This window comes from Globicephala melas, chromosome 2 (genome assembly GCF_963455315.2).
Source record: "Globicephala melas chromosome 2, mGloMel1.2, whole genome shotgun sequence".
In the NCBI taxonomy this organism is placed as follows: domain Eukaryota; kingdom Metazoa; phylum Chordata; class Mammalia; order Artiodactyla; family Delphinidae; genus Globicephala; species Globicephala melas.
Window position 1 is genome coordinate 30980075 of NC_083315.2, and position 19338 is coordinate 30999412.

Sequence of the window (19338 nt, forward strand, 5' to 3'; positions counted from 1 at the left end):
GAGAGGCAGAGGGGAGTCCCAGATGAAGGCAAGTCCCCGGGAGCTGGGTGCACCAGGCCAGTAGGATGGCCAGATACAGGGGAGCAGGGCTGGAGGGCCCCACAAGGGACACACCCAAGGAAACCCGAGTGGACGGAGCACTCGATATGCTCAGACACAGCAAGAAGACACTCAGGTCTGCAGAGGGCTTGGGATGATTTTTTTTTTTTTTTTTTTTTAGTTGGCTATGGCTTAGTATTTTATTTTATTATTTTTTTAACATCTTTATTGGGGTATAATTGCTTTACAATGGTGTGTTAGTTTCTGCTTTATAACAAAGTGAATCATTTATACATATACATATGTTCCCATATCTCTTCCCTCTTGCGTCTCCCTCCCTCCCACCCTCCCTAGGCTTGGGATGATTTATGATGGATGTATAGAAGATGAAATGAAAAATGAGGTGGTTAGCCCCAATTAAATATTGTAATATGATTTTTTTTTTTTTTTTTTTTTTTTTTTGCGGTACGCGGGCCTCTCACTGTTGTGGCCTCTCCCGTTGCGGAGCACAGGCTCCGGATGCGCAGGCTCAGTGGCCATGGCTCACGGGCCCAGCCTCTCCGCGGCGTGTGGGATCTTCCCAGACCGGGGCACGAACCCGTGTCGCCTGAATCGGCAGGCGGACTCTCAACCACTGCGCCACCAGGGAAGCCCCTGTAATATGATTTTTTAAAGGCACTGTAATTACAGTACTCCTAGTGGCTCAGTTATGGATAATATTTACAAAGCCATTATAACGTAAACACCAAATACTGTGTTGGGCTGTTAGTGCATTGGAATCGGGAAAGAGCAAGATGTGTGTGGATTTGGCTGTGTCTGGTGTGTGCGTGGATTGCCGGGGAGGTGAAAATCCTCAACTTTCACAGTCACATGTCAGTCACAGCATCAAGCTGAGAAATTTGAAAGTAAATACTAGAAGAAACAACCCAAACAACTGTAAGTGGTGGCCTCTCTAGGAAGCAAGTTGGCTTTTCAAATCATGTAAAAGAATCACTTAGAATATATATAAACATACAGATATATTTTAACTGTACACAATTTATAGTGCATGACAGTTTGCAAAAGAATAGGTCAATAAGAGATATTGGCCATTTCTGCATAATTTCATAAAAGGAATCACTTAGATCAGAAAAAATTGAGTATTCATATATGTACATGCCTGTTCAAAAAACTTTACTCGTAATGTTTGTGATTGCAAATATTTATAAGGCAATAAATGACTCTTTAAGTCCATGGTGGTGTTTTCATACAATGGAATACCATTCAGCCATTAAAGTGTTGTAAATAAATACTTACCAGGTGTCATGTCATGATCATGATACATTATATATTATAATGAGGGGAGATTATTGACAACACTCTGACTCTATTTTTATCAAAATCTATTTCAATAGAATCCAATAGAATTCAATCTAACAGAAGTTGTAGAAGTAACGAGAGATCCGTGGTTTCATGTTCCTCCTTTCGTTTGTCTGACTTTCCTAATTTTTTATACATTGAACTTGCATTGCTTTTGTTGTACAATAAAATAAAGGGGAGAAGTCAGAACACTGCTCCCCAGGGCCATGCTCCCTCAGCTGGCTGCAGGACCGGAGGGGCCCAGGTGAGAAGGGTACCTTGAGGTGGGCGGGGCTGACGGTCTAGAGACAGAGCCTTCAGGACACACCGCTTGTATGCACACTGGGAGACCAGGCCCCCGGTCAGCGTGACCATTTATGGAAGACGTGCCCTTTGTCCCCAGCACCTGCTGCAGCAGGAAGGCCAGCCCATCGATGGGAGTGTGGGTGCTGATGTCCCAGTGCCGGGGTCCCCAGGGGGCTCCGCATTCTGGGTGATTAGCTGTGCAGGGGAGGGGGAGACAGAGGGACTCACCGTGGTGGAGGGGCCTGGAGGAGGCAAGACAGGTGGGCAGGGACCCTCTGAGCCTGAAGCTTGGGGACTTACCCTGAGGGCAGAAGAAAGCCACTGACAGGAAGAGTTGGGGAGAGTGGCTTGGTTGGATTTGCATTTAAGATGATTCTTCCCCGTGGAACAAAGGTTAGAGGTGCCGCCAGGAGTGGGGCAGGGAGACCCACTGGAGGGCTGTCGCCGTGGGTCCAGTTGGAACCACAGGTGGGCTCGTTGTCCAGGGAAGGCCAGATACCAGGCAGGCGTCTTCTGCAGAGAGAACAGGCTTTATTGCAGGCGGCCCTGCAGGGAGACAGGAGGCGATGAGCAGCTCTGTGTCCCCCTGAGCTTCCTAGGGTGACACTGATTGTTGACGTTGACCTGGGGAGGGGGCGGGGAGGAACTCGGAAACCATGGGTGGAAGGTGAGGGGAAGTTTGGAGAGCGCCCTGCACATGCACGACTGTCCTTCATGCCTCTTCATGGGTCGCAGTGGTGAATTCCAGGGGTTCTCTGTGTTACATGGCGGGGGCTGGGCTGTGGTTCAGCCTCTGACTCTAATGTTCGCTGCCGATCACTCTGGTCCCTCAGTGCGCCTGCGCGATGCTCAGTCGGGTTGTTCCCGTATCTAAGGTTGCTGCCAAACAAGCTTGGAGGTCTGGGTGAATCGTTTTGTTTCTCCCTCATGGGCCTCAAGTGTGCGAGGTAAAGGGTATGGTTTCAAGGTGAGAAGAGACAACCAGATAGCAGGTGTGGGTGGAGCTGGGAGCGGGGTCCAGTGTGGGTTGGACAGTAGGATGCACGTACCTTGGATGGGATTTGAGAGTGAGGTGGGGGATGGAGGGAAGTGGGTAAGTCTGGGTTTCTGACCTGCACACCTGTGTGCACGGCGGACCTCTGGCGGGGCAGGGATGTCTCCATTGGCTGCAGGGGTGCAATCGGGCCATGGGCCACACTGAGTCAGACCCGCTCCAGCACTTTCCAGGAGGCCCTCAAGGAAGAGAGGCCAGGAGAAGGGGTTTAGATGCAAAGGGCAGGAGAAAGCGAGCTCTCCCAGGAAAGATGGTGTGTGCAGGGGGGAGGAGGGGAGGGGAGGGGGGTGAGGGAGCCCCTATTAAGGGGTGGCTGCGGGGGTCTGATGGGGGCAGCCAAGGCAGGAGGGTGTTCTGGAAAGGCGGGAGTGGGACCATGAGAATTGAAGGAGATTCCCTGGACTTGGCGACCCCAAGGCCACTGCTGACCAGACGTGAGAGTTCTGGAGGCGGACTCAGGGCCAGTCGCAGGAAGGGGCAGTAGCAGTGGGGATGGAAATGGCTCTTATGGGGTGCCAGCCCTACTGCCCGCTCTTGGGGAGGTCACTGCATCTGTTCGGCGCCTTCCCTACATGGCATCAGCATAGGACAGCTGTCCAGTCCCCCAGCCTCTGTGTGGGGTCCTAGAAGCGTCTAACCTGTGGGTGGACACGGGCCGTGAATGAGGGCCAGGGGCCTCACTGGGATCCCAGGGACGGGATCAGCTGGACGGTCATCAGCGGGGGTGGTCCTCACACACCCATGGGAGCGGCATAAGGAGCACTCCTGGTGGCCTCTTGCAGGAATCAAGTCCCCATGCCCCTTCCTCCCCTGTCCTCCTCCCGGGACCTCACCAAGTTCCAGGACAGGAGACTCTTTTGGCACCCAGGTCTCTGGTGTGGCCTGGGCAGCGAGGAAGGCCAGGGCTGGTGTGAGGGCAGAGGGCCGGAGAGGGGGGCACCTGGGGGGGACATCCGGCCCAGGTGGGGCGAATGGGCCGGCAGCCTACGGGTCTGGGCGACAGAGGGCCCTCCGAGGGGCAACCGTGAATGTCCAGGAATTCGGGGGGTCCTTCAGGGCCCAGCCCCCTGGCTCCAGGGGCAGGAATTCCAAGAAGGAAGCGTGCTTTGGGGTGGGACTGACTCAGAAGACTCAGGATTCAGGAGCACAGCCTCAGGCACTGAGAGCAGAACAGCCCTGGGAAACCCAGGCAAAGGCACCTTGAAGGCACAGTCCTAGATTTTGGAGTTTGCATAAACAGCATGAGGTTTCTAACATTAGTGCAGTGGTCTTTATTCATAATCATCTGGAAATGAAGGAGCAATTTGTCTACCAGACAGGCTCACTTCCTGTTGTCGTTCCAGTGGATTTAAAAGTTGATGTGGGGCTTCCCTGGTGGCGCAGTGGTTGAGAGTCTGCCTGCTGATGCAGGGGACATGGGTTCGTGCGCCGGTCGGGGAAGATCCCACATGCCACGGAGCGGGCTCGCTGAGCCTATGCTCTGCAATGGGAGAGGCCACAACAGTGAGAGGCCCACGTACTGCAAAAAAAAAAAAAAAAAAAAAAAAAAAAAAAGTTGATGTGGATCTGTGAATTCGCTTGCATAATTATACTCTGATAGCTTTTCATTACACGTAATGCGATTTTAATGGAATTAATGTTCTGTATCAACAAATACATTGTTTTTATTGTTGTGCAAAGAGGAGACTCCTAAAAGAAGAGAATCAACATGATCTGTAAATGGTTTATATAATAGTCTTTTCCAGACTGGGCCATGTAACTGCCCACTTCGTGTTGTGCTTTCTTTCCCACTTGGACTGAGAGAAAGAAGGGGGTCAGGAGGGTCCCGCATACATTTGGGTGCTGGTTGGGATCCATCTTTGAAAGTCAAGTGTATGTCTTAAATTTTTTATCATTGTTCATCACAGAGGGGCAACCCACATGGAACTGCCCATGGCCACCTGGCTGGCGCATCTCTGGGGAGACCAGGCCTTCCTGCTCCCCACACACACTTGTGGGTCAGTGTCGGACCCCCAGCCAAGAGCTGGGGTTCTGGTTTCTTGCCCCCTTTATTCAGCTTTGCAGCCGTAAGTCTGCAGAGTCCGTTGATGTCTGTTGTGAAGCAAAGGGCCCAACAGTGCAAGCGCTGGACTCCCACCTGGGGAAGGGGGCATGGCAGGGGGTTATCTCCCAGTTTCTCAGGTATGCCCCCGCCCCCTGAGAAGGCAGAACCAGCCATGTTAGCCTGAGTCTCAATAAAGTGCTTTCTGTCTTCTGTATAAAGCGTGGGAAGTAGAAGGTTTCACGGAGGGTGTTAAAATCCCACTCTCGGGAGGTAATCAGAGGCGTCTTCGGGTTCCGTGCTAGTTTCTTTGTGTTTTTGCGTGTCGGCATTTGTATTTATCTACTTAAAGAAGGGAAATTATCCCCCCTCCCAACCATGTTGTAGCCTGCTTTTCCTTTTCTTCTTTTCCTTTTATGTAGTGTGAACTTTTCCAAATGGCCCTAAATATTTTTCCATAACGAGACTCAACGGCAGCAATTGGGAAGGATCTGAAAGATAAGCAGTTCCCTCTTGCCGAAAACCCAGGTTGTTCCCCATTTTCAAAATGATAAATAACACTTTGATTAATATCTGGAATTCTTAGAAGAGGAATTACAGGCTCAAACTGTATGCTTAGTTTAAAATATTCATCGCATAATACACACAGGGATTAAAGATTAGTATTACTGAAGGTTACACACATAAAAGCGAGCATCCTTTTGCCCCCTCCCCAATCTGGTTTCCCATCATTAAGTTTCTTGTATTTCCTTCCAGAGAAACATTTCTGTATGCACCAGCACCCGTTCCTTTCTGTTTACACAAATGGGATTCATTTTCTGCACACCAGGCTGTGTCTTGTCAGTTATTTATCTTTGAGACCGTTCCACAACAGCACAAACAGATCTACCTCAAATGTCATAATGCGTATATTCACGTTATATGTAAATATCAAAGTTTATTTAACTAGCCCTTTATTATTACCCACTGGTTACAGCTTTTTGCAGTAAACAGTGTGGTGTACCTCTGGTAGCACATCGTAGGCTAAACTCCCATCACCGAGTATGAGTATGTGCAGTTTCTAATTTGGGAGGTTTATGAACTTGCCCCCAAGGCAGGCTGCCTCAATTTATACCAACACCCATAATGTTCGAGAGGAACCTTCCCCCCGCCCCTTGCCACCACTGGGTTTTTATCAAACTCCACCAAAACACATTTACAGTCTGATTGATAAAAATATTCCTCTTTTGGCTTGCTTTTAAAAAATCAGAGTAGGTTTAAGCATCCCTTTATATGCTTACTGTCCATTAAAAATGTGAACTTCCTATTCCGAATCCTTAGTCACTTTTTTCTATTGAGTGGTTCCTTTTTCTTATGAATGTATATGAATTCTTTGTGAACTGAGACAATCACCCCTTTGTTTATTGAGTGTATTATAAATATTATTCCCACGTGCAGTTGGTCTCTGATTTTATGTTCTTTTTAAACATAAATATATGTTCATTGGCTCTTGCCATGACTACATAAAGAAGCACCCAAAGGTCAATAGTTGCCAGTAGCCTACCTTTATTTTCTCCTCTGGGTTTGCAGGCCACTGGGGCCCGCACTTCGGGCTGGAGGCTCCTGGTTGGGTTTAGGTCTGTGCCATGTGTCCATTCTGGGGCCCAGGCTGATGGGGCTGTGTCTTTCTGTGGGCCGGGAGGCAGGAGCGCAGAGGGCGAGGGGCAACACGTGATACCCCCGGGGTGCCTTGGGTTGGCGGCCACGCCCACCTCCCATGGCCAAGGCCAACATTGGGTGGGGATGGCACTGTGCCCACTCTGTCCAGAGGCTACCACGTCACATGTCAGAGCCTTGTACTTCTTATACAGGGAGGCCCTAGGACTGAGAACCAAGATTCTGTTCATCACATGCAGGTGCTTTTTAAAAATAAATATTTAATTCATTCATCTTTTCTATTAGGACCCTTGATTCTGTGTCGTGGCTCAAAAGGCTGACTTCTTTTCTAAAGATTCTTTCAAGATTCTGCCATGTTCTTCTAGGGTGTTCATGTTTTGATTTACTTCTTGGTTCCTCTGGAATTTTTTTTGGTATAAAAAGTGAGGTAAAGATTAAGCTTTATTTCTATCCAAGTGTCTAATCAGTTGTCCCAACACTTTTGATTGGATAGGTTTTCTTTTCCCCTTTTTAGTATGTGAATGAGAATTGCATGGGATTTAGGTATTGCTTCGTCCTTCTATTTAAAGAAATGAATCTTTTTCCATCTAATAGTGAAGTATTTTATGATTTCAGTAGATGTTTGAGATTTTCTTGATAGTGCTTTCCTTCATTTCACATTAGTCTGTTTATTCTAAGACAGTCTGCCTTTTTGCTTGCTGTTACAAATGGAATAATCTTTCCTTAATTTTATCCTCTTTTCTAACCGGGCTTTTCTTACATGCCTATGTGAAAGCTATTTTTTCTGTAGTTCATGAGTTTATATCCTGACATTAGAATGGGGTGAGTCACTTAACCTCTCGGTACTTTACTTTTCTCATCTGTGCAGTAGGGCACAAAGATCACACACGCCTTTCAGGGTTGTCAGGATCCAAAGAGGTAAAGTATAAAACCTTGGTTAAGTGTCTGGTATACCGTCAGTGCTCAATAAATGTGAGTATTGATCGTAATATACTTTCTTCGTATGTTACTTTTCTAACCAGATGGTTTACTGAATCCTCTTATGGTTTCTTTTTCTTTTCTTTTCTATCAATTCCCTTGGGTTTTCTAGTTTGATAAGTATATCGTTTTCAGGTAGTAGTAATTTTGCCCCCCTTTCCAGTACTTACATTCGTTTTCTGTTGCTACAGAGCAAATGACCACAAGCATAGACGCTTAAAACAGCACAGATTTATTATGTCACAGTTTCCGTGGGTCAGGAGTCTGGAGCATTTGGGCTGGGTCCCCACTCGGGGTCTGAAGGCTAAAATCAAGGTGAGGCTCCATGCAGCCTCGTCTGGTGACCTGACCAGGGAAAGATCCGCTTCCACACTCCCTAGGGTGTGGGCAGAACTCGTTCTCGTGGTTTTCTTGCAAGCTGTGGGATGGAGAAGCCCACCCACAACACGACAGGGCAGCGCACCCTGCAAGGCCAGTGCAGAATCTCCCACGTGCTTCAAATCTTTGACTCAGGAAGGGCCGAGACCCAGAGGGCTTGCTTGATGAGGTCAGGCCCACCCAGGAGAAACTCCCTTGGATTGACTTAAGGGAGTTAACTCAAACTGATTTGGAACCCAAGTATGGCTGCAAAATCCTTTCACCCTTGTCACATAGTGTAACCTCAGCCCAAGGAGATCGAAATCCATCAGGTTCACAGCCCCTCCCATCCTCAAGGGGAGGGGATTCTGTAGAAGGCGTACACCAGAGGTGGAGGTCGTTGGGACCCTCTCACTGGTCTACACACCACACTAGTATTTTCAGAAGAATTTTAAATATAAGTGGTGATTGTGGGCATCTTTATCTTATTAAATGAAGAACTTTTTTTTTTTGTAAAAAATGGAGATTGAATTTTATCAAATGCCTTTTCTACATCTACTGAATTACCATAATTTTCCCTTTTATCATATTAATGATTAATTTTATTACTACATTTCCTCTTAGTGAACCATCTTTTCATTCCTGACATGAACCCCTTGCCTTGTTCTTTATCCTTCTAAATGTACTGCTAAATTGTTTTCTACCATTTTATTTAAAAATTGATGTTCCTCTGTTTATAAGTAAAATTGGTCTATTTTCTACTCTTTTGATATTTTACAGGTTTGTAATTGTTATGCTGACATTTGTAAAAAAAAATTTGGAAAGTTTCCTGTTTTCGCCCTCTGTGCTCAGAGAAAAATTAAATAGTGTCGGAAATCTCTGTGCTTTGAAGTTTGTGAAGAATTTGCCTGTAGCTGTTGGCCACTTTCCCAATTTCTTAGTGTTAATAGGTACATTTAGCTTTTGGATTTGAGAGGGAATCAACTGTAGTAATTTATATTTTGCATAACACATTAGTAATTTATATTACTAGTATAAATTAATATAAAATTAAAGTAATAGGGCTTCCCTGGTGGCGCAGTAGTTGAGAGTCCGCCTGCTGATGCAGGGGACACAGGTTCGTGCCCCGGTCCGGGAAGATCCCACATGCCGTGGAGCGGCTGGGCCCATGAGCCATGGCCGCTGAGCCTGCGCGTCCGGAGCCTGTGCTCCGCAACGGGAGAGGCCACAACAGTGAGAGGCCTGCGTACCACAAAAAAAAAAAAAAAAAAAAAAAAATTAAAGTAATATAAACCAATATAAAAATATACTAATATTTGTAACTTATACATTAGAAAATCACCTGTGACATCCTGGATGCTGTAGATTGAATGTTTGTGTCCCCCTAAAATTCACACGTCAAATCCTAGTCCCCAGTGTGATGGTATTTGGAGTAGAGCCTTTGCGAGGGGATTAGGTCATGAGGGTGGAGTCCGCATGAATGGGATTAGTGCCCTTATAGGAGAGACTCCAGGAGCTCCCTCACCCTTTCCACAAGTGAGGACACAGTGGAAGGACCACTGTCTATGGACCAGGAAGTGGGCCTCACCAGACACCGATCTGCCTATGCCTTGGTTTTGGACAAAAGACATGCTTCTTGAGGCACTGCAGGTCTCTGAGGCCCCCCACCTCATCTGCAAACACACACACACACACACACACACACACACACACACACACACACACACACACACACACACACACACACACACACACACACACACACACACACACACACACACACACGCAGGTGGCTGGAGTCCAGGGAGCAGGGAGCGGTCAGAGCAGTGCATGGCTGCAGGGAGGTTGCCCTGAGCCTGGTTACCCCCTGCACAGCGAGGTTGGCCAGAAGGGCTCATCCTGAGGTCTCCATGCTGTGCCATGAGGTCCCTGGAGACCATAGTGTTAACGAATCCTGGGTGCTCCCTGGTTACTGGCAGAACTCTATTGGGAAAAATTCCTCCATGTGGGGTCCATAGAAACTCACTGATGAAGATCAAGTGCTGTATTCACAACAAAAGACTTCCAAGAATGCAGGCATCAAAGAAAGCCAGCTGCAGTGAGTGGGGGTCAACAGAAACCATGAAGGACAGACTTAGACACCTTCCTTTCACTACCCCCTTGGACTCTAGAACCTCTGAACGTGAAACAGTTAAAGTAATTATGGGCAGAATCCTAAAGATGAGCATGCAACAAGAAACTATCTGAAGCAAATAGCTGTATTTGGGGAAAGGTAAAAATAGAACTTCTAAATACCTAAAATATAACAATTGAATTTTTCTAAACAAATGCAAATGTTCAACAGCTGATTAATAGGGAAAATTAGTCATCTGGAAAATACACCTGGAGAAAATATTCAGAATGAAATACTGAGCGGCACGGGTGTGGCCGATGTGAAAGAAGAACTAAGGGATTTGGAGGATGAAGTAGGAAGGATCAGCATGTGGCTATTGGGGTCCCCGACAGAGAGGATGTAGGAGAGAAAATATTTGAAGAAGTACTGGCTAAAACTTTCCAGAACTAATGAAAAATATAAATTTACAGATTCAGAAGCACAGTCCATCTCAAAGAGGATAAAGAAAAAGAAATGCACACATAGACATATCATGCAGAAACTTCAGAACACCAAGAGCAAGGAGACAATCTTAAAAGTCTTTAAAGAGTGAGCAACAGCCCTCAAGGAACAGCAGTTTAACGACAGCCAACTTCTTGATGGCAACAGTGGAAACCAGAAAGTAGAATAATATCTTCAAGCTCTTGAGAGAAGACACTGTCCACTTAGGATTGTGTATCCAGCAAAACTACTCTTCAAGCATGAGGTGAAGTAAGAAATTTACAGATAAACAAAAAAGGGGAATTTGCCATTAAAAGATCTGCACTGAATCAAGGATTTCTAAATCAAGGGTTCCTAACTTCTGGTAGAGCAGTCTGGTGAGGTCTTTGGGGTCCCTCTCAGAATGAGGTTTTTAAGTGCATGAAATAAAATATACAGGATTACAAAGGAAACTAATTATTTTAAAACATTTTAAAATCAACTTATTTTTAAAAGTATAATAATATATGTGTGACATTACTCATCAAATAACAAAATCCAGTGTCAGGTCTAGAAACTACCCTAATTTCAGAGTAAACAGCTCTGGAGAAGCCTACATATTACAGGGCAGAGTCAGGGCACATGAGTTTGGTACCCAGCGTACGTGAGCTAATTTGCATCAAGGAAACACACATTGCACTAGAACAGGTGGTGTGTATCTCAGCTCTGAGTTATTTATAACATTTATATGATTTTACTTTTTTTTCTTTCATGGGGCAACTTTGTCATCGATTTATAGCTTTGCTACTATATGAAAAGCAAATGAAAGCTGCAGAGTTCTTTTTCTATTGTGGAGAAGGTCCTTTGAGGAGAGTGGCTTTCCTTGTGGATGTTCTGAGTTTGATGCACTGATATGCAGAGAAAGCGAACGGTTGGGAGCAGGAAATGTGCTGAGGGAAGGCGGCACAGGCATGGGTGGGATGGGAAGGCTGCAGAGGTGTCTCTTTCCCAGACGGGAGCCGAAATGGACTCAGGAGGCTGAGGGCCTTCACACCTGATGGAACCTGGCCATGTGGCCCCGGGGAGACCCAGACAAAGAAAACCAGGCTGAAAGAGAAGAAAATGGAGGTGGGATAAAGTAGGAGGATCACCTACTCCATGAGGCCCACGTAGCGCAGGCCTGCAATCCGGAAGGTTTGGAAGGTGGGGACCCACAGACGTCTTTCATTCTGAGCAGCTCAGAGTACTATCTGTGCCCTTATTGCAACAGCAGTTCTTTCTCCAGACACGTGCATGCTGGCTTTTTAGTGGTAAACTGGTACCACTGTAGCTGTGGGGCAGCCGGCCATATATTTTGTGAAATAATTTAATTGGTTTTCAAGTCTGCATTCTGGAAGCAGTTGCTTCACTACCCGAAATGTTGCATTACTGTTTGCCTTTGAACCAGATTGGAAGATCTGAAGAAAGTTCCTGATTTTAGTCAGTGAAATAACTTTTCAGTCTCAGAGACAAGATTTAAAGGACTGATTTATTCCGGGCCTCGGAGTACAGGGGCAGCACCAATCAAAGGCAAGGACTTCTGCTGTAAAGCTGCTGTTACTTCCCCGCAGTCTCTTATCCCCTCTCATTGCTCCCAACAGCAGGAAGCTCTTTCTCGTTTCTAATTTTATCTCTTGCATCTCTGTAGGCTGGGTGGGGAAGTGGAGAAAAGAGCCACTTGGCGTCCTCACAGCAACTCACAGGTGCTGGGAAAGTTAACCCTCCTCTCTGGGCAGCATGATGCCTTTCCTGTTCTTTTTGGCTTTTCTTTCACAACTACTGAATTGTCTGTTCCTCTTCTCTGACCCACTTCAGTGTCTTTGTAAACTGCAGACTTTGAAGAACAATGCTGGCAAATTAAACAGGACAGAGGGTACTTGAGATATAATTTCACTGGCCAGCTAGATGCAGGAGCCGTTTCTCACAGGAGTGGTACAAAGTAAGCCTGCAGAATTACCGATATGGCAGAACATGCAACATCGTCCTGCCTTGTTGCTAGGATAGAGCAAACAGCAGTTCAACCTAAGTCCCTGTCTTTTCAGAGCAGGGATATGGTCCCCTCCCTTGGTTGCCATGGGGATGGGAGCAGGCACCCTCAGGGAGGAGGAGCCTAGCATCTGGTCTTTGAAAGTCTCCTCCACTCTAACGTAGTCACCCTTGTTAGAGCTGGTGCTGGTGTTTCTGTACCAGAGGCAGAGAAGTCAGCTCTACCTGAGAGCAGACGTGGAGGGAGAGGGGATATTTCGGAACAAAAATCCAGCATCCCACTCTGGAAATGTTAGTGTATTAGTAAGCTTAGGCTGCAGTAACAAAATATCGTAGAAATAATGCCATTTGCAGAAACATGGGTGGACCTGGAGATTGTCCTACTGAGTGAAATAAGTCTGACAGAGAAAGACAGATATCGTATGATATCACTTATATGTGGAATCTAAAAAAAACGATACAAATGAACTTATTTACAAAACAGAAAGAGACTTATAGATATTGAAAACAAACTTATGGTTGCCAAAGGGGAAAGGTGGGAGAGGTATAAATTAGGAGTTTGTAATTAATATACACATACTACTATATATAAAATAGATAATCAACAAGGACCTACTGCAAAGCACAGGGAGCGCTATCGATATTCTATAATAACGTATATGGGAAAAAAATCTGAAAAAGAATGGACGTGTATATGTATAACTGAATCACTTTGCTGTATACCTGGAACTAACACAACATTGTAAATCAACTATACTCCAATATAAAATAAATATTAAATTTAAAAAATTAACATAGACTGGGCCGATTAAACAGAAATGTGTTTCCTTGAAGTTCTGGAGGCTGAAAGTCTGCAATCAGGATGCTGCCATGGTCAGGTTTTGGGGAGGGCCCTCTTCTTGGCTTGTAGACAGCTCACTTCTCTGTGTCCTCATGTGGCCTTTCCATGGTGTGTACATGTGGAGAGAGAGATCTCTCTCTCCTTCTCTTCCTATAAGGTCACCATCCCATCATGGGGGCCCCACCTTCACAACCTAATCTAACCCTAATCACCTCCTGAAGGTCCTGCCTCCAAATACCACCACATTGAGGGTTGGGGCTTCACCATATGGGTTTGGGGGGGACACAGACGTTCAGTCCCTGACAATTTGTTTTCTATTTCTGCAGAGCAGATTTCTGCAAACTTTGCAGCTTAACACAACACCCATTTACCATCTCACAGATTTCTTGGGTCATGAGTCTGGACATGGCTTAGTAGGGTCAACTGGCCAGGGTCCCACAGGCTGCAGTCAAGGTGTTGCCAGGGCAACATCATTTCAAGATGCCGTCCCTGGGGAGAGTCACGGAATAGCACATCCTACTCACACTCAAGGGGAAGGCATTATACAAGGTCGGGATCTCCATGCCTCATTGCGTTTGATGGTTTTATTCTTTGCCTTCGTATAGGGGACTTGGACCCATTCCCAATTATAGTTATTATTGATATTTAGAAATGTAAATTATCTTCAAGAAGCAAATAGTCCATGTTTGTTGGAAGTAAAATTATTTGAGGGGATTTGTGGAATTATAACTTCATGATGAAGATGGGAAATGTCAAGAATTTTTACTGTGGCCTAAGATAAGTGCTGTTAACTTCCTTTGTGTTTAGAAACCCCTGCTCTTCGGAGGTCCAGTAAAATCCCTGTTGTAAGTGGCCTGGTCATTGTAGAGACTTGATAGTTTTTTTTTTTTTAATTTATTTATTCATTTATTTATTTTTGGCTGTGTTGGGTCTTCGTTTCTGTGCGAGGGCTTTCTCTAGTTGTGGCAAGCGGGGGCCACTCTTCATCGCGGTGCGCGGGCCTCTCACTGTCGCGGCCTCCCTTGTTGCGGAGCACAGGCTCCAGATGCGCAGGCTCAGTAGTTGTGGCTCACGGGCCTAGTTGCTCCGTGGCACGTGGGATCTTCCCAGACCAGGGCTCGAACCCGTGTCCCCTGCATTGGCAGGCAGACTCTCAACCACTGCGCCACCAGGGAAGCCCGAGACTTGATAGTTTTAGCAGCTTCAGCTTAGAAGATGAAGGAGTTCTGTCTGTGCGTATCAGAGAGGACTTGAGAGGTCTGGGGTGGTTTGGGAGTTCAGTGGGGCCCCATGTTCCCTCGAATTCCTAGGCCCTTCTTGGGTGAGGAGGCGTTGGGCCACGTCTGGAAGGATGGGTGAAATTTCATCTGGTAGAAATGAGAAGGAGAAGGCAGAGCGTAAGTGGACATCTTCTGGGAGATAGTCTGAGAATTCTCATCCTCTCTCCAGCCTCAGTCTGGGCGTGGCAGTGTTGGTGTGAAGGGCAGACAGAGGACACTGTGGAAGCCCCATCCTAGGCGGATGGTGGGGTCAGAGCTCAGCCCCCAGAGCTTGGCCATCATCTGAAGGAAGAGAAAGGGGTGGGGCTGAGGCAGGGGGCCAGGAGGTGGGCGGTGACAGGAGGGGAGTGCTGAGTATGGAGGGAAGACAGCCTGCAGGGGTTCCGTTCCAGGGCTCGTGTTTGAGAAATGCAGTGGCTTTGGTGCCCGAAGTGGCCAGGACATGAGTGGAGGGTCACTTAGGGCGGTGCTGGTGGGAAAGCAGGGACCGGATTTGTGTGGGTCTGGTTGCCCGTCCAGGGAGGTGACATTCACCTGACAGGCGTCCAGCGCAGTTCCAGTGGAGGGGCAGAGGTGAGTGAGTGGCAGAGCACCCCGTCCAGGCAGGTAAATCATGAGAGCGAGGGCAAGCAGAGGGGGAGGAGAGGTGTCGAGAGGAAGAGCCAACCCAGCTTCACGACTGCGGCTCCTGAACGCGCCAGGAGCTCAGATGTTGGTGGCGGAGTTGGCAGAAGTTTTGGATTCTCCACAAGAAGGTTTGGAGGTGGAGAGAAGAGGTCAGGGTGTGCGCTCTCCAGCATGAGGTGATGGTGAGAGTCCCGACAGCCTATCCTTAGGAGAAATGGCAGCTCAGTCCAACGGAAAATGACTAGGGGGAAGTCGTGTGTCCATTGAGGAGGAAGAATTCGACACCAGAGAGGGTGTTCTGGTGGGTGGAGTGTTGGGTGCGGAAGGGGAGATGGCGGCTTTAGAGGCACGTGGAGAAGAATGACGGAGACTTGGCCTCGGAGACCGTGGGGCAGGGGGGTGGGGAACAGCAGCCCAGGGTTTCTGTGATGGCTGCAGCTGGAGCTGGGCAGCATCACGGAGAGGGGAGACTCGGGAGGTGGGAAAACGGTTGTCTAACATTTGCAGCACTGGCTGCGTTTGGAAGAGGTACGTGCCCTGAAGAGAGAAGGTAGATGTGACAGGCTGGGGAGCAGAGCATGCGGAAGCTCTTCCATTCATTCTTTTCTGTTAAGTGTGTGTGTGTGTGTGTGTGTGTGTGTGCGCGCGCGCGTGTGTGAATAAGGTTTAAAGCCTTTCATATAAAGACAACTGGTCCGGGTGTTGTTGGACATCTGAGACCAGCACGGCACTGGGTGGGTGGAGGCTGCAGGGTCTAAGACTCGGTCCTGCTCAGTGCAGAGGTGCTGGAGGGTGAACTGGGCTCTGTCACCATCGGGACCTTGTGGGTCTGTTCAGTTGCGCGTTCTGCTCTGGGTCTGGGGTCGGTCCTTTTGGAATCCCGGGGAAGTGCAGCCCGGCCCCTCCAGCCTGGTCCCGGACTGCCTGGCCCAGGCCCACTGTGGAAAGTCAAGGTGGTAACGGCCCTTGTCTGCTGCATCCAGCTACCCCTCTGAAGGCAGACTGCGGTGGGCAGTGGGCGTGGGGTGCAGCTGTGTCTCTGTGGTCCAGTGGCCCTGCCTGGACACAAGGAGACTGGGAATATGGGGATCAGCAAACATGGGTCTGACGTGGGCTTGGGGGGCAGCCCGGAAGAAGGGTGTGCCAGGAGCCGAGGGTGGTTCTCCTGGGAGTTGGCAGACAAAGGGCGACAGGGTAGCCAGGGCGGAGGGGGCACTGCTGGGGAGGTTCTGGGGGGACACGCTCGGCAGGGCGGGGGCCAGGGGTCGGGCAGGGCTGGCCTGGGCCGGGGCGGGCAGCTTAGAGCCAGTGTGGACAGCGAGGGAGCCTCCTGGGTGGGGTGAGAGTGAAGGGGAGACCCCTGTAGGGGCTGGGGGGGGGGTCCCAGGTGTGGGAGAACAGAGGGAGCCTTCAGGCCGCTGGGCAGGTTGCGCGTGACCTGTGAGTGGGGACAGCACCGCCTTCCCCAAAGTAGTGTGTTCAGTGCTGTCTGTGATGTTAAATCACACAGCAAGTGTCTCTCAGGACCTGGGGGGATAAGGCTGAGGGCCCGGGGTGGGTGGGAGGCTCGTTCAGAAAGCGCATCTGCTCTCGGCATCCCTGCGAGCTGGTCACTCTGGCCCCGCGTGGTGGCTGCGGGTGTGACTGTCGGGAGGGACAGACCCACCACCATGACCCACTCCTGCCTGCGTGCTGTGCTCTAGAAAAGTCCTGGGAGGCTCCTCACCCCCTGCTCCCTCTGTTCCAGGTGCTGCTGTCGGGACTTATCGGCGTCGTCTCCTGGAAGAGGCCCCTGTCCCTCGTGGTAAGTGGCATCCGGGTCCCCGTGCGGCCATGGAGCAGGGCTCTGCCCGCGGAGCTGTGAGTGCTTTCAAGGCGCGTTCGTCTTGACCCTGGGCGTCCTGCTGCCCCCTCCACGGGCGCTCACGGGCCATCCTCTTTCTGTTTTTTGGTGTTGTGCCCTCTTGGAGGACATGCCACCAACAAAGACATTTTAATAAGTGCAGATGCAAGCGTTTTCTCTGGACTGATAAACACGATCGTGCACATGCATATGCTTACGGGTGATCACACAATAGGACGTAGCTCATCCGAGTTCGAGAAATGTTAGCTTTCTGTGTGTTTTGGAGACTGTGAAACTCTATGAGGTATTGGTATTTCTTTGCATAGATGTTTCTTTGGAAGAAGGAAGAAAAGGGTGCCCCTGGAGCCCTGTCTTATGGGGTCAGGCCTCATGCTGGGGAGGAAGACGCCACACGGGGGGTGGAAAGAGGATGATGGTTTTTCCATCTGAAAGTACCCGGGGTGAATTTATGTCTATTGATTTGTATGTGTGTTCTTCTCAGCATGTGCATTAATATATTTATGTGTCCACGTCAGGACTATACAGAGAGGTTTTCTGGGTTTTGATGGATAATGAAAAAGACGGCATGGATTTTTTTCCTCTTAGGTAGTAATCAATTATTTAAAATCTCTTCTTTAAGTGATTAGACTTGGAGATAATGACATACTAAATATTAATGGAAATAGAAAAAGACACACAAATCTTGTCTGTTGTAAACACCTCCTCCTTCGTGAGGGGAATCATGACATCCTGAAAAGGCACTGGGAGGGAGGGGTAGTTTAATTCAGGGGGCCTCCTCTTATACAAAATACTGAGAAATTTCCTTAAAATTTTTTTATATTGACATTTTCAAATATTCACCAGAGTAGAGAGACTAGTATAGTGAACCCCGTGTACCCCTATCCGTCCTCAATGGTATCAACATTGACTGGTCCTGTTTCATCTAAGCCCCTTGCTGGATTATTTTAAAGTAAATCACGGCTTGTGTATTGAGACACTGACTCTTCTGTGCAGGGGCAAATGGCGGCAGACACTGGGCCGTGGGTCCCCTTCAGGGAAACGGGGACAACCTGCCCATCCCTCCTGACCTACCCCCACCTTGCAGGGCAGAGAGAGTAGGCCCTCAGCCTGGCGTCTGGACAGAGGAAAGCCGCCCTCCTTCGGGTGGGTGCGTGGGATGGGAGAAAGGGCACCCGTCCCCCGGCCACCGCACGCCTGCCCCAGCCCTACCCTGGGATGGAGCTTCTCGGGACTGGGCATCTTACCGTGAAGGATGCACGTGCTCATGCCTGCTGAGGGGTCAGGACTCCTTGTGCAGGTGGCGCAGGTGTGTCCTTGGGGTGGGGGGGTGCCCGCAGCAGTAGGGTGGGTCTCGGGGCCTCGCCCAAGGAGGGTGGCCCCAGCGGGAGCCCCTGCAGCCGAGCTTTCCAGGGGCTCACCCCCCAGCTCCGCACAGCCCAGCAGCTCTCCAGGTAGACGAGGAGGAAGGGCTCCCCCAGCTCAACTGGCTGCTTTGCTGAGTCAGGGAGGTAAGGGGTCGGTTAGGGTGACACCAGCTGCTGTCAGACCCCAGACTTCGTGTCTTAACGCCGTGAACATCTGCTTCCTGCTCCCATCCAGGCGGGCCTTCCAGGCAGCGGCTGCTCCCCCCACACCAGATTCAAAGACCCCGCTTGCTTCCACCAGTGGCCCTGCACTCCCCAGGCCCGTGGGGTCCCCTGCATTTCAGTGAAGGGGGGAGAGGAAGGAGAAACCCGTGCTCCTTGACTTCCTTGGCCTGAAAGGGACACTCATGCTTGCACGTCACACCAGTGGGGAGGGCTCGTCACGGGGCCCGAAGCGTGTCTGGTTGGGAAGGAAGCTGAAAAAGGTGGTCCCTCCCTGGACGGGTCCCTCCCAGAGACGGCCCACATTGTGGAGTGGGGACAGAGTCTTGGCGGAGAGCTGGTTGTCTCTGCTGTAAGGACACTCTTCTGTCTGTTGACCAGGATGATACAACTTTTGATTTGTTAGCAGAAAACTCACTCTCTGAACTGTGAGCGTTGATGTGGCCTTAGTTTTCCTCCCTTCCCAGCCTCACCCTGACACCTGGACCCTCTGGACTGCCGGCATGTGGTGTGGGCCCCGACTGACAGGTCCTCCCCGACCCCTCTGGCCTCTGCCCTGCCCTTCCACTCATTAGGGCTCGCTTCTCGCTGCTTCCTGGAAGCCCTCCTTCCCCCCAGCCTCCTCCGAGCGTCTGCGTCCAAGCCCCTCATCCTGTTCCACAACATGTAGGGCCCACCTACAAACTACTGTTAACAGGAACCACGTGCTGGGCGTTTCCTTCGTGCTAAGCCCTGCACGGGATCCGCTGAGCTTATCCACACAGTATCCTTGTG

General features: G+C 49.1%; 1 protein-coding gene across 8 annotated transcripts in view; it reads left to right on the plus strand.

The window, feature by feature from the left end:
• ENTREP2 (endosomal transmembrane epsin interactor 2) overlaps window positions 1-19338 on the plus strand; it is a 371116-nt gene that overhangs the window by 179355 nt on the left and 172423 nt on the right. For 7 of the 8 annotated variants that reach the window (XR_009562815.1, XM_060293730.1, XM_060293735.1 and 4 more), the window contains one exon: window positions 16862-16918. Coding sequence is in view for 4 of the 8 variants with exons in the window: in XM_060293730.1 (XP_060149713.1) it covers window positions 16862-16918 (57 nt within the window). In the remaining 4 variants the exon portion in view is untranslated. Of the gene's footprint in view, window positions 1-10604; window positions 10628-16861; window positions 16919-19338 lie in introns of those variants that run through there. The other variant, XM_060293734.1, reaches the window with a different exon arrangement.